This window comes from Ichthyophthirius multifiliis (genome assembly GCF_000220395.1).
Source record: "Ichthyophthirius multifiliis unplaced genomic scaffold scaff_1120509251235, whole genome shotgun sequence".
Lineage (NCBI taxonomy): Eukaryota > Ciliophora > Oligohymenophorea > Hymenostomatida > Ichthyophthirius > Ichthyophthirius multifiliis.
In genome coordinates this window covers 29,794-43,115 of record NW_004086072.1, presented here as the reverse complement: position 1 = coordinate 43,115, position 13,322 = coordinate 29,794, and the positions used below count along the sequence as shown (strand labels likewise).

General features: G+C 15.6%; 3 protein-coding genes across 3 annotated transcripts, besides 15 other annotated features; 1 reads left to right on the top strand and 2 right to left on the bottom strand. All coding sequences in view use genetic code 6, as the record gives it.

The window, feature by feature from the left end:
• Positions 1 to 104: 104 nt before the first annotated feature.
• Positions 105 to 137: a microsatellite.
• Positions 138 to 2,217: 2,080 nt separating this feature from the next.
• IMG5_165360 (hypothetical protein) lies at positions 2,218 to 2,526 on the bottom strand (the record flags this gene model as incomplete). Its single annotated transcript, XM_004030180.1, has 1 exon — positions 2,218 to 2,526. The coding sequence occupies exon 1, from the start codon at positions 2,452 to 2,454 to the stop codon at positions 2,218 to 2,220; it is 237 nt and encodes a 78-aa protein (XP_004030228.1). The 5' UTR covers positions 2,455 to 2,526.
• Positions 2,527 to 4,284: 1,758 nt separating this feature from the next.
• Positions 4,285 to 4,329: a microsatellite.
• A 1,297-nt stretch (positions 4,330 to 5,626) lies between these two features.
• Positions 5,627 to 5,683: a microsatellite.
• Positions 5,684 to 5,691: 8 nt separating this feature from the next.
• Positions 5,692 to 6,276, top strand: IMG5_165350 (inorganic diphosphatase, putative; the record flags this gene model as incomplete). The annotated part of the gene is made up of 1 exon (XM_004030179.1): positions 5,692 to 6,276. The coding sequence occupies one exon, from the start codon at positions 5,692 to 5,694 to the stop codon at positions 6,274 to 6,276; it is 585 nt and encodes a 194-aa protein (XP_004030227.1).
• Positions 6,277 to 6,620: 344 nt separating this feature from the next.
• Positions 6,621 to 6,741: a microsatellite.
• Positions 6,660 to 6,738: a microsatellite.
• An 811-nt stretch (positions 6,742 to 7,552) lies between the features above and the next one.
• Positions 7,553 to 7,581: a microsatellite.
• A 255-nt stretch (positions 7,582 to 7,836) lies between these two features.
• Positions 7,837 to 7,869: a microsatellite.
• Positions 7,842 to 7,883: a microsatellite.
• Positions 7,884 to 8,164: 281 nt separating this feature from the next.
• Positions 8,165 to 8,259: a microsatellite.
• Positions 8,181 to 8,259: a microsatellite.
• Positions 8,260 to 8,464: 205 nt separating this feature from the next.
• Positions 8,465 to 8,518: a microsatellite.
• Positions 8,519 to 8,878: 360 nt separating this feature from the next.
• Positions 8,879 to 8,929: a microsatellite.
• Positions 8,930 to 10,693: 1,764 nt separating this feature from the next.
• On the bottom strand, positions 10,694 to 12,279 carry IMG5_165340 (protein kinase domain protein; the record flags this gene model as incomplete). Its single annotated transcript, XM_004030178.1, has 5 exons — positions 10,694 to 11,211; positions 11,256 to 11,386; positions 11,504 to 11,825; positions 11,867 to 11,930; positions 12,130 to 12,279. 5 exons carry the CDS (start codon positions 12,277 to 12,279, stop codon positions 10,694 to 10,696), a joined length of 1,185 nt encoding a protein of 394 aa, XP_004030226.1.
• Positions 11,947 to 12,020: a microsatellite.
• Positions 11,965 to 12,025: a microsatellite.
• A 203-nt stretch (positions 12,280 to 12,482) lies between the features above and the next one.
• Positions 12,483 to 12,531: a microsatellite.
• Positions 12,532 to 13,322: the final 791 nt, after the last annotated feature.

Below are 13,322 nucleotides of genomic sequence, written 5' to 3'. Positions count from 1 at the left end.
ATTAGGAAAATATAAATAATTTTTTAGTATAAAAAAAAGAAATGGATGGGAATATGTTATTCATACATTATATGAAGTTTTACCTGAAGAAATTAAATAAGAGGAAGAATAAATTAAAGAAAAATTAAAAGAAAAATCTTAACTTTAATCTATTTCAGAAACCTTTAATTCTGAAAGTAGCACTTTTTAGGATGAAAATATATTAAATGAAATTTAATAAAATCCCATTTCTACTAATGTGGAATAAAAGCAAACAGATATTTAAAGAAATTCAACTAAAAGTACTTTCAAATAACATTCTCCTTTAAGATTAAGAGATATGGTATTTAAAGGATTTAATTGTGGAGAAATATGTTTTTCACCATTTGATATATTTCTTAATTACCTAGATTCTATTATAGCAGATTATGAAGACACATAAAACAAATTCCTGCAATTAATGACTTTTACGGATACTACTAATAATTTTTAATGATATTATATAAATATTGGATTAATTTATTTATATGTTTTCTATATTTTTCTAAAATTATAATTATATAAAAATTATTTATATTTTAATTTTTTATTATTGATATTTATTTATTTATTTTATTAATTTAAATGCAATATATATGCTTTTTTTTGTTTATTTAATATTTTTTACATATAATTAAATAAATTTTATTATTTGTTAAAAGTTTTTAAAAATAGGTTTTTATTATTTGTAAATCTAATAAATTTTATATAGAATTTTTTAACGAAATTTTATTTAATTTAACATTGTAAAAAAATAATTTAATTAGAATTATTTTATTAAAGAAAATAAAAAAATAGTTAAATATACCTAAATCTCATTTCACAAATTAAAATTCAAGTCAATCTTTTTTTTTTTTTTCAAAAATTTTTTTCCTAAAAAATTAAAAATATTTATCTTTTGTAAAAAAATATAAACAAAGTACTTAGTTCTTAATTGCTAGAAATCGCAATTTAAAATATAGAATGAAATAAAAAATGTAATTATTACATAACAAGTACAATTAAATTGAAGATAAAAATAGGACAGCAAATTTTATTTTTACAAGTAAATATAATAGTATTTATTAAACAATGCTTTATAAAAAATTAATGTTTTAAATTATTTTTATGATTATAATTAAAAAAAAAGGCATGTTTTTTATTAATATACAAATTAACATACAAAAAAAAGTATTTGAATTATAAAAGTTAATCAATTAAATCTTTATTAAAAATGAAATGATAAAAACCAGATTAGAAATATAAACTAAAATAAATTTTATAGTTTAATATTTATTAAATAAAATTTTGTATTTAATAGATAATTAGACATTATTTAAAATTAAAAAATAAATAATTAAAATTTATTTTTTAGACACATTCAAAATTAAATAAGATAAAATAAAAATATTACTTATACATATTATATTTTTTTATTTAAAAAAAATAAAAAATTAATTAATAGAAAAATAGGCTATAATAAACAAATCATTTTTTAAATTAAAATTTATTTTCTCTACTTTTCCAAATTAAAAAATGGATCAATCACTTATAATTTGGAAATAATGAATGATTTTTTTAAAAATTATAATCTATTAATATTTTTTTTTTTTAACAAAAAATTACAAAAAAAATATAAAAAAACAATATGTAATAGTATATCATAAATTCATTTATTATAATTAATTTATACCAAAGAGTTTATTTATGAAAAGTTAGCTTGTTGATCTTTTTTTCTATTTTTTGCTAAATTATATTATTGTTTGTCAATACTAAAGCTAATAGTTCTTTTTTTTTCATTAACTTTATGAATTTCTTTAAGAATATTCTCATGTTTTGTATTTATAGGTAAAATTTTCTTTTTATTTTTTCGGTCTTATATTTTTTTATATATCTCAACACCTGACAATATACATTCTTTTAAACATTCTGCTAATTCAATTAACATAATAATACAATATATGGAAATAATAAAATATCCAATTAAATTTCTTGAATTTTCTGAATATTTTTCTTCATCCAGTAAAAATATTAAGCAAAAAGAACACAATAAAAAAGCAGATTCTTCCATTAAAAAACTTATATTCTTAAATTTCTATTCATAAGGATGTGTTTTATAAACAAAAAAAGTAATAATTAAATGGCCTATAATAAAAAATAATAAAATACATAATGGATTTTCATATAAAAAAGTCACAAAAAAAACAAAAAGAAACTTTCTCAAATATAAAATTATAAAAAAATATTTGAAATGATTATCTTTGGTACAAATTTATTCTAAGTGGACTTTTTTGACAACTAAATGCAAAAGAAAAATGGGTAATAAAGGAATAAAACTACAAAAAGTAAATATAAAACAATTGAAGTAATCTCCATAATTTTATGGATTTCTTAAAGATATTAATTAAAGAAAAATAAAAAAACAAAAGTCTAAATACATAGTCCATAATAAATCATAATATAAATCTGCTTTGAAGATAATTTCTTTTATTCTTTTTATTTTTTAGAATTTTCCAAAAATTTTTAATATATAATTGAAAACAAAAATCATTAATAATAAAGACAAATTAGATCCTTATTTATATATTTATTTATAAAAAAAAAATTATAAAAATTAAATACCAGCATTCTCTAAAAAAAAACCATTAATTTATCTTTTTTAAAATTATTATTTTTATATATCATAATTTTAATCAAAAGATACAAAAAAGCTTGGAAATCCCATTTCAAATCCTTACATTTTATCATAAAAATTATCTAAATTAGATGGATAACTAAAATAAATATTAAATAAGAAAAAATAAAAAAAGTTACTTAATATTAATAAAAGACATAATATAAATAAGTTAAGAAATATCAATTAAAGATGCAATAAACTTAAATGCTCCAGAAACTTAAAGAGGAAAAAACACTATTTAATTGATATTATTGACAATATTTTAGAATTATCCATAAAAAGATATAAACTATTATGTAGCTTAATTTATTTCTTTATCATTATTTTGTTAATTATTTTAATTTGTTTATTTTTATTTTAAAATAAAATGAAAACTTTCTTTTTATAAAATAATATCTTCAAGCTAAACTATAATATCTACATTAAAATCTTTCATTTAATTTTATAGAAAGTTAATATATAAAAAATTTTATTATTCTTTATTTATGTTTTAGATAAAATTAAAAGAACAATCTTAACAATCTAAAAAGTTAACTTTTAAATAATTTTGAAGATCCTTATTTTCGTAAAAATCTTCCATGAAATTTTCTAAAAAAGTCACTTTTAATTAAATTTCTATTTCACTTTTTTAAATATAACTATATTTTTCTGCACCTATTTCTAAGGGAATGCACTTTTGTTTGTAAATTTTAAACTTTTAAGAACAAACTCTACAAGCAGAAGGTTAATATTGCTAACAATAATCACAATTTCTAACTTTACAAGGCGTACATTATTATAAAGTTTAATTATAATATAATTATACTGAACATACTTAGCATTTTCTATTTATCATATCAAAATATTAAAGATATACGCAAAAGGGTAGACACAAAGTACTTTAAGTTTATAAAAAAAGACTTTATTTGCATCTTGTACAATTTTCAAAAGTTAAGCAAGATTCACAATCTTTTCTACATTTTAAACAATCGTTATCTTAAATTTATTCTACTTTATCACATTCTTTTTTGACATAAAATTTTTTATTTTTATAGGGATTGCTTTTTATTTAATTTAATTTTTATTCTATTTTTTATCCACATTATTTCAAGCAATTTTCATTTTTTTATAAACATTCATTTTCTGGATTTAGTGGACATTAAAGGCATTTATTATTAAGATTTGTGTATTATTGTGAGGTAATTTAAAGATTCCTTATTATTTTTTTTTATCTTTCTTTTTCTTGATTTAATTTATTGGATATTAAAATATCCTATTTAGAATTTTATTCATTTTAATTATCTAAATTTTAATTAGATTAATACATATCATTTTATTGATTTTGTTTATATTCTTAAGAGTTTTATAATTTTTAATCTTATTTTACTTTTTCTTCTTTTTATGTTTGACTCTCTTATTCTAAATTAATATTCATTTATAAATCTTTTTCTTTGATAGATTTATTTATTATAGCAATATCTTAGTTTTCTTATTTTCCTTAGATACCTTAATTTACTTAAATTTCCTGTTTTTCTTAATGATTTTTTGTATTTTCCAAAGTATTGTTTTCAGTTTATTATTTATTCTTTTCTTTTTAATATTTTTAATCTTAATCTTAATTTTAATCTTAATATTATATTATTATTATTATTATTATTATTATTATTATTATTATTTTTAAACATCAATTATTTTTTCATCTGATTTATTTTAATTTTCTTAAAAAAAAAGTAATTATCTTAACAATTAATACAACTAATATTATTATTACATGAATGGCAATTGTCGTCAGCACATTTTATACATTAGTATTATTTTTAAAAATAACCATGCGGACATTCTTATACACATTTATCTTAAATTTAAAAATGGTCTTATCCACATTTTATACAAATATTCAAATTTTCCTACAATTTATTTTCTATACATTTTTAAGTACATAATAAATGTAATTAGCATTAAATACATAATTCTCTGTTTTCAAAAAATTTGTTATTACAATTATTCTCACATTTATATAAAATCTATTACTAAGTAGCTTATATATCTATATCTTTACATGAATATTCAAATATTTATATATCATATATATATGTTGTTTTAGAAAATGATAATTTTAGTTACTTTGTATATTTTTAATTAATTTACGAAATATAAAAAATAAAAATATTATATTTACTGTTTGTTTTGTTTTTATCTTTAATATCATTTATAAATGTTAAAAATTTTATCCAGTTTCATTATAAAAGGTTATATTACTATATATATTTTCAGTTTCATTTAAAGAAAATCTTATTTAATTATCTGTTTCTTTTTAAGTTATAATGTGTACTTCTAATAATATTTAATTGTTGAAATTCATATTAGCTAACTTTATTTCTTCCATTGGATTTAATTTCAAAGCTTTATTTCCATTTTCATCTTAAAATACACAATTATTTTACTATAAAGTAGAGGCTACATTTGTATAAACAATATTATTAGCTAAAATTGTTTTTTAACAATCAAATTTCTATAATCTGAAAACATTATTATATTTTTATAAAAAAAAATGTTTTATTAAAAAAATCAGATAGAAAGCTTTCATTTTTATCATTTTAAATTTTTTATGTATTCTTTGTTTTTTTAAAATTTATATATTAACAAAGTTTTTATATCAAATACTAAAGTAAGACTCACTAAATAATAATGAATATTGTTTTCGTATTTAAATTAAATTTAATTCACAAAAAGATACACCAAATAAGTAGATTATTTTATCATCTTTTAATCTTAAGCATTTTTCAATTTCTTCTTAATTTTTTTTTTTTTAATAAAATCATATTAAGCATATTGGTTAATTTTAAAAAATAAAATAAAAATTAACAAAATTAATTTTTTTAAATATAAAAGTTAATAAATAGATAAATTATATAGAAAAGTGTATATTTTAAAATAAAGGGTTTATTTTGCATTTAAATTTAAATTTAAGAAAAGATTAATAAAAAATATAAAAATAAATAAGATTTATAAAATAAAATAAAAAGAAATTAAAACAAATGATTCATAAATATTCTAAAAATCCTTGGCATTATGTATCATATGGAACTGAAGTTCCTCACACAGTAACAGCTGTTATTGAAATCTCAAAAGGATCTAAAGCCAAATATGAATTAGATAAAGAATCAGGGATGTTGAAATTAGACAGAGTACTATTCTCAGCAGTACATTATCCTGCAAACTACGGATTTATTCCTTAAACATATTGTGATGATAAAGATCCTTTGGATATATTAGTTATATGTAGTATTGATGTAGAACCTTTATGTTTAGTAGATGCTAAAGTAATTGGAGTAATGCATATGATTGATGGTGGTTAAATTGATGATAAAATAATTGCTGTAGCTGCTAATGATAGCTCTGTAAATCATTATAATGATATTCATGACTTACCTTAATATTTAACTAAACAAATTGAAAGATTTTTCGAAGATTATAAAAAATTAGAAAAAAAAGATGTCAAAGTATAATAATGTGAAGGGAAGGAAGTTGCTTTTAAAGTTATTGAAGAATCTATTAAATTATATTAATAAGAATACGGTTATTTACATAATCTTGCTCAAGGCTAACCACTAAAGAATTGATTATTATTTGATATAAAAGTATTTTATATTTTATTAATTTTTTTATAGATTTAATATAGGAAATTCATTTTATTTATATATAAAATTAATTAATATTTAATTTATACCATAATTTTTATATACATAGGATAATTTTTTTATTTAGGAAATCAAATTATTATTTAATTAAATATATATAAAAATGGTATTATTTTATATTATAATCATTACATTTATTAATAAAAATAATCAACTAAAAGATAATTATTTTCTAAAATTTATAATTTTAATAATTTTAAAATGGATAAAAAATAAATTATTCATATCAAAACAAAAATTACATAAATATGGTTTTTTAATTTAAAATATATTATATTATATAATATTAAAAAAAATATTATAAAATATATATATATATACATATAAATATATATATATATATATATCCATATATATTTATAAAATATATATATATATATATATTATTAAGTTTTATTTTATAAATTTTTTTTTTTTTACATTTATATTTTTAAATATATTTTAATTAATTATTTTTCTATTTCAATCTAAAAAAGAAAAATTTAAATATGAAAGAAATAACATATTTAATATAGAAACACATACTGTCTTTAATAAACTGTTAATTTTATAATTTTCTTTTCTTTATAAAAATATTATTAAAAAAATAGCAATAACTTATACATACAAATATATATATTTATAAAATTATAAAAAGACTATTAAATATATATGCAATATATTTTCATATAATTTTAATTATAAATTATAAAAAGAATTAATTTAATACAAAATTCATAAAAAAAAAGATAAAATGGCTAAAAAAAGATAATCTCTATAAACAATGCTTGTTAAAAAATAAAAAACTATAAAAAAATAACAAAAAGAAGAATATGATAGTTAATTTAACGATTTTGATAATGATTTTTGTGATAACGAGTCTACTGCTTCTAACTTTTCTTAATTTGTGAATAATTCTTATCCCAAAAAACTTAAATAAATTCAATCTCATAATTAATACTCTAAGATTTTAAGATTTTAAAATATTTAAAGAAAAAAAACATATCGTATATATTGCTTTGATGAAGAATAATTACAAATTCCTCAAAAATTCTAAAAACAAATAGTACATTCTTATTCAGATAATGACAGATAAACAGATAATGAAGATATAGATAATGGCATTAAAATTTTAATAAATTCATTAAAAGAAGAAATAATAAATTAATGAAACCTATTTTTTTAAAAAAATATAAAGATACTTTAAAATTACATTAATTTATATAAATATTTATTATAAAATATTTACAAAATGAATAATTTATTTAAATTATAATTTAAAATTTTTATACTATATATATAAGTAAAATATCAATTCTTAAATAAATATAAAAAAAAATATTTATTTATTATAAACAATTTAAATAAATTTAATAACTATTTTTAGAAATATTAGAATATCAATAATTTTTCTAAAAATTTGCATTTATATGATTATATTAAAATAAATTTAAATGATTTATTAATTAAATATTATTTTAATATATTTCATAGATTCATTAATATTTTATTAAATAATTATTATATTAAAATAATAATATTAAATAATAGAATTATTTACTAATAATAACCTATCTAAATTTTGTTTTTAATTTTTATATATTTTATATAATTTTTTATTGATTTTTATAATAAAAAAATAAAAGCAGTATAATTAGAACAAAAAATAATAATAATTTATAAGCCATAAAATTTTATATAAAAAAATTATATTAAATGTTAATTTTACTTTTGAAAATCATAATCATAAGTTCTTTACATAATTTTAATATAATTAATTTAAACATAAAATAATTTTAGAAATATATATAATATAAAATGAATATGTTAAAAATATATATTAAAAATTTAATTATATAATTTTTATTTTTAATATATAAATATAATTATAATTATAATTATTAAATATTATATTTTTAATATATATTTTGAATATCTTTTTTATCGATATCAACTTAATATATCTCCTTTATTCCTTAATTACAATATCATAAATATAAATTTTTATAGACTACCTAAGCATCAATATATAGAAATAAAGTATTATAAATGTATATTTATAATTTCAAGCAAACTTAAATAATATACATATCAATCATATTTATACATACTAACATGCATACATACATACATATTATATATATATATATATATATATATATATATATATATATATACATATATAAATACATAAAGGTATTTTTTCTTTAATTTTTTATTTTCCATTTTAATATGTATATATTATTTAAGTTATTTTTTTCACAATGATTTTAACTATTATCAAATTCAATTTAAGTTTATTTATTTTTAGATACAATTAGTTTGTTATAGTAGTAATATTTTTTTTTAAAATTTGTTTCATATAACTATAAAATTGATAATAAAATTAATTACATAAATCTCTTTAAAATTATTTATTTATGCTGTATTAATTGTATTCTTTTTATTATTATTTAAGATTATATTTTAAATCTTTTTTATTATGATAAATATTAAATAAAATGTTTTTTTTTACACAAATACCCTAATTATCATTATTTATACGAAATTATTTAAATAAAATTAAATAAATAATTTATATAAAATAATATAAATATTTTTTTTATATTTAATATATAATAAAAATATATAAGAAATATTTAGTGAAAATTATCTATCTTTATCTAATAAATTTATTCAAAAAAAACGTGAGAAAACTCTACAATAGATTAAGTTAAATTATATTTTGCTATTATTTAAATATTAGATACAGATTATGATTGTTACTAAATTAAAACTTTAGAAGTAATTTTTTGAAAAAAAAATATCTAATAAAATATAAATAATTCTTAATAAATAAATATATTTAAAATATGTATATATTTATATTATTATTTAAATAATAAAATATATGTGTAATTATTTATAAATTAAAATATAAAAGCTTGTTTTCTTTAAGATTTTTGAAAATTAAATTTTAATATTAATTTTTATTTTTTTATAAATATGTATACAAATAAATGGATATTTTGCAGATTTTACAGCAAACAAATTGAAAGAATTTTTTTTTTGAAATAAAAATACTTTTCAATACTGACACAAATATATGATGATTGATATACAAAATAAACTTTAATAATAAATTTGTCTCCACTTTTTTTGAATAATAGATATAAGAATCTATTTTTCTAAAATTCATTATATTTTGAATAATTTTTTAAGTATTTTTTATCATAGTTATTTAAATTTTCTTTTCTATGTTTTTCATTTTTATATGTATTTTTTTATATCTTCTTTTATTAAAGATTCTTATTGTTTTTTTTTAAGATATGCAAATAATTTTTTTGCGAATAGCTTACAGATTACTAGAAATTAATTTTCTTAAAATATTTTGGGGGAGAAAGGTATTTCGAAGTTAAATTTTTAGGTTATCATTTTTTTAAAAAAATGTTTCCAATTTTATCTCATCATCAAATTTCATATTATAATTTTGATTATTTTTCAAGTTTATTGTTTCTGATTTTTAAAATTGAGTAAGAAGAATCTTTTCATAAAGATGCACCATTACATAAAATCATTTTAAATATAAAGTTGAGAATAGTCTATTTTGATTCTTTCAATAACAATCAAAATAATGAATGATGTTTTAATTTTCTTTTTCTTTTTGGCTAATGAACTTTTTTTTCTTGTCAAATCTAACTTTTTTATTCTCAATTTTCTCCCTTTTGGAGTTTATTAAGAATTGAATAAACTGATTTAATAGTACAATTTTATGCCTTCCTTACCTTTTTGAACAACTTATTAAAAGGTATTTCTAACTTCTAATAAATATTTATTTAATTATTTCTTAATTAAGAAATTATTATAAACAACAATTTACTTAATGTTGTATTATTCTATCATGTTTTAAAAAGTGATAAATTTTTATACGATTAGATTATATTTATTAATTAAATATACACGCGCGCATATATTAAGCCAATGTATCATATTGATAGTTGCGTAATTACATAATCATTCTATCAAATTTTTAATTAAATAAATTTTCAAAATATCATTTATCGTATTGTATATATTTGATATGATATGAAAATAAAAACAGGTATTCAGACAATAGTAGTTTTATTGTTAATTCATTTTTTTCACGATTTGAGTTTATATTAATAATTTTTTACTATTACGTTATAGAGTTCGAAGTTTTTATTTAATTAAAATATTTTATATTCTTTTAAATAAAATAAAATTTTTCTTATTTTTTTATTAAAAAAAAAATCATTTATAAGAAATTGAGGAAAAAAAGTAAAAAAATTAATTTATATATATTTATATTATTTTTATCAGTTTTATTTAGTTATTTTATTTTAAATAAATTTCTAAAAATTCAATTTTCATTTTCAATATCCATTCCAAAACTAATAATTTTCTATCTATTTTCTTAACTATTATCTTATTCATTTTTACCTTATTTTAATTATTATTAAAAAAACTATTAAAATTCTTATTCAGTTGCATCTTCTTCAAAAGGATGAAATTTACATCCTTCATCATAAATAGCTTTTTCAATAAGATTAACTTTAGGTAAGATTTCATCGAATTTCCAATCAAATACATCTTCACATTTAATAATTTAAGATTTATCATATTCACTAAAATATTCATGATATAAGCATTATTCAGCAGTCCATCTATCTTAGAAATCAAAAACTAACATTTTACATAACAAATCTATTGCTAAAGGATCTTAATTTTTAAATATTTCGAAAAAACTTTCAGGCTTTTTAAATTATAATTGCGTTATATACTTAGCAGAATATTCTTAAACTTAATATGAAAGTTTAGTTAAATCTGGAGTTCCTAAAATAGCTATAATTCTATCTAATTAATTCAAAAAATCTTTACCTTTTTTCATTTATTTTTTTAAAAAAAATTATTAAAAATTTTACCTTCAAAAATTGGGCATTTTCCCATTATTTCTGCAAAAATACAACCTGCAGACCATATATCTATAGCTTATGTATAATTTTAATTAGAAATCAATATTTCAGGTGCTCTATACCATCTAGTTACAACATAGCTTTTTAATAAGAAGATTTGTTTATTTTTTATTTTTAAAAATACAAAAAAATAGGAAAAACAATTTTATATATATATATACTTAAATGAGATTTAAGAGTATACTTAAATATTATACTCTGTTATATATTCAATATTTTCAAATTTTCTAGCTAAATTTAAATCTGCAATTTTTAAAGTACAATTTTTTTATAAGAGAATATTATTTGGTTTTAAATCTCTATGTATTACATTTGCTGAATGCATATAGTATATGCCATTTAAAAGCTACCACATTAAATATTTTGTCATTTTTTGTGTTATTTGTTATGCTGAATATATTATTTTTTATAAATCTGTATCCATGAATTCTAAAATTAGATATATATCCTAATAACCTGTACAAAAATCTGGTCTTACTAAATCAATAATTTGGATTATATTTTTGTGTTTAAAAAAGTCTTTTTATAAAATAAAATAAATTAATTATTATAGTTTTTACTCAAAAGTTTAATTTCCCTTAATACTCTTTTAGCATCTATAGGGTCTTTAAAAGTATCTTAAATCTTTTTTTTTGTTATAAATTAAATTATTAAAATAATTAGAATATATTTTATTATAATAATTTATTTATAATTAATATTTTTATAATAATTTTATTTAAAATTAAAAGAATATTAACAATGTAATAATAAAATTTAATCATTTTCATAATATTAAATAATATCTTTTTATATTTTTCTTTTTTTTAATTTAATATTTTACTTTTTTTATGGCTACTTTTTATCCAGTTCTTTAATCTATAGCACTACATACTACTCCATAAGCTCCACTTCCAATAGTCTTTATTAGTTTATAGTAATCATATACAATAAATTTTATTCCTTATTATATTTATTTTATTTTTTAAAACATGTAAAAATATATTTTTAAAAAAATTAAAATCTTATTTACCATCACAATTCATTAATAATTTCCCTTTTTTTACAAAATTTTGTTTTTGTTTGTAATTCTACTTTTAATATTTCATTTATTGTATAAAAATTTATTAATGATTTTATTATTATTGGCATTATTGTTAGAGATGTGCTATATTATTTTATTTTATCATTTATTTATTTTTTTTCTTTTTTTTTCTTTTTTTTTCTTTTGTTTTAATTTTTTTTTAAAATAATATATATTATAATAATAAAAAAAATGTAAGAAAATGCATTTTAAATATAAAAAGCTAATGAATTTGAATAAGCAATATTATAATTTTTAGATTGGCTATTTTAATAATTTTCTAAAAACTAATTTGTTTTTTTCACTATGTGTATACTTATTTGTGTTTTTTATTTGAGCTATGGCTCAGAAAAATAATCAACCTATTTGACTAAAGCTATTAAATCAGAACTTAATAAGTTAGAAATAAGGAAGTAAATAATTGAGAAGAAAATTGATATATGCTAATTTTTAATGTAGCTATTTAAATTTATTAATTTAGCTTTGTTTTTATTTTTACTATATTATGTATTACAAAATGAAATAAGTTAAAAAACATTTCTATTATTTTTTCTATAATCAATATCTTTAATTATGAATTATTATTGTAATCAATATTTCGATAATAAAGTATAAATCTTTAATTTTCAATTATAAAACTATTAGAATTAAGAATAGTAAATAATAGAAAAATTAATATCTGAAATTCCATAACAATTAAAAGAAAAACTACGTATAAAATTATATATAAGTATATAATATATAATATTAAATCTATGTTAAATATAATTTATTAATGCCTATTATTTTAATTTATTTATTTATTTTTAAATAAAATTAAAGTTAATATAAATAAATAATAAATTGTGAAAGATTAACAGAAAGAAATTGATAATTTAAATTTAAAAATCAAGGATTAAGATGCATTAATATTAAAATTACAAAATTAATTATCACCACAATACAATTAAAAC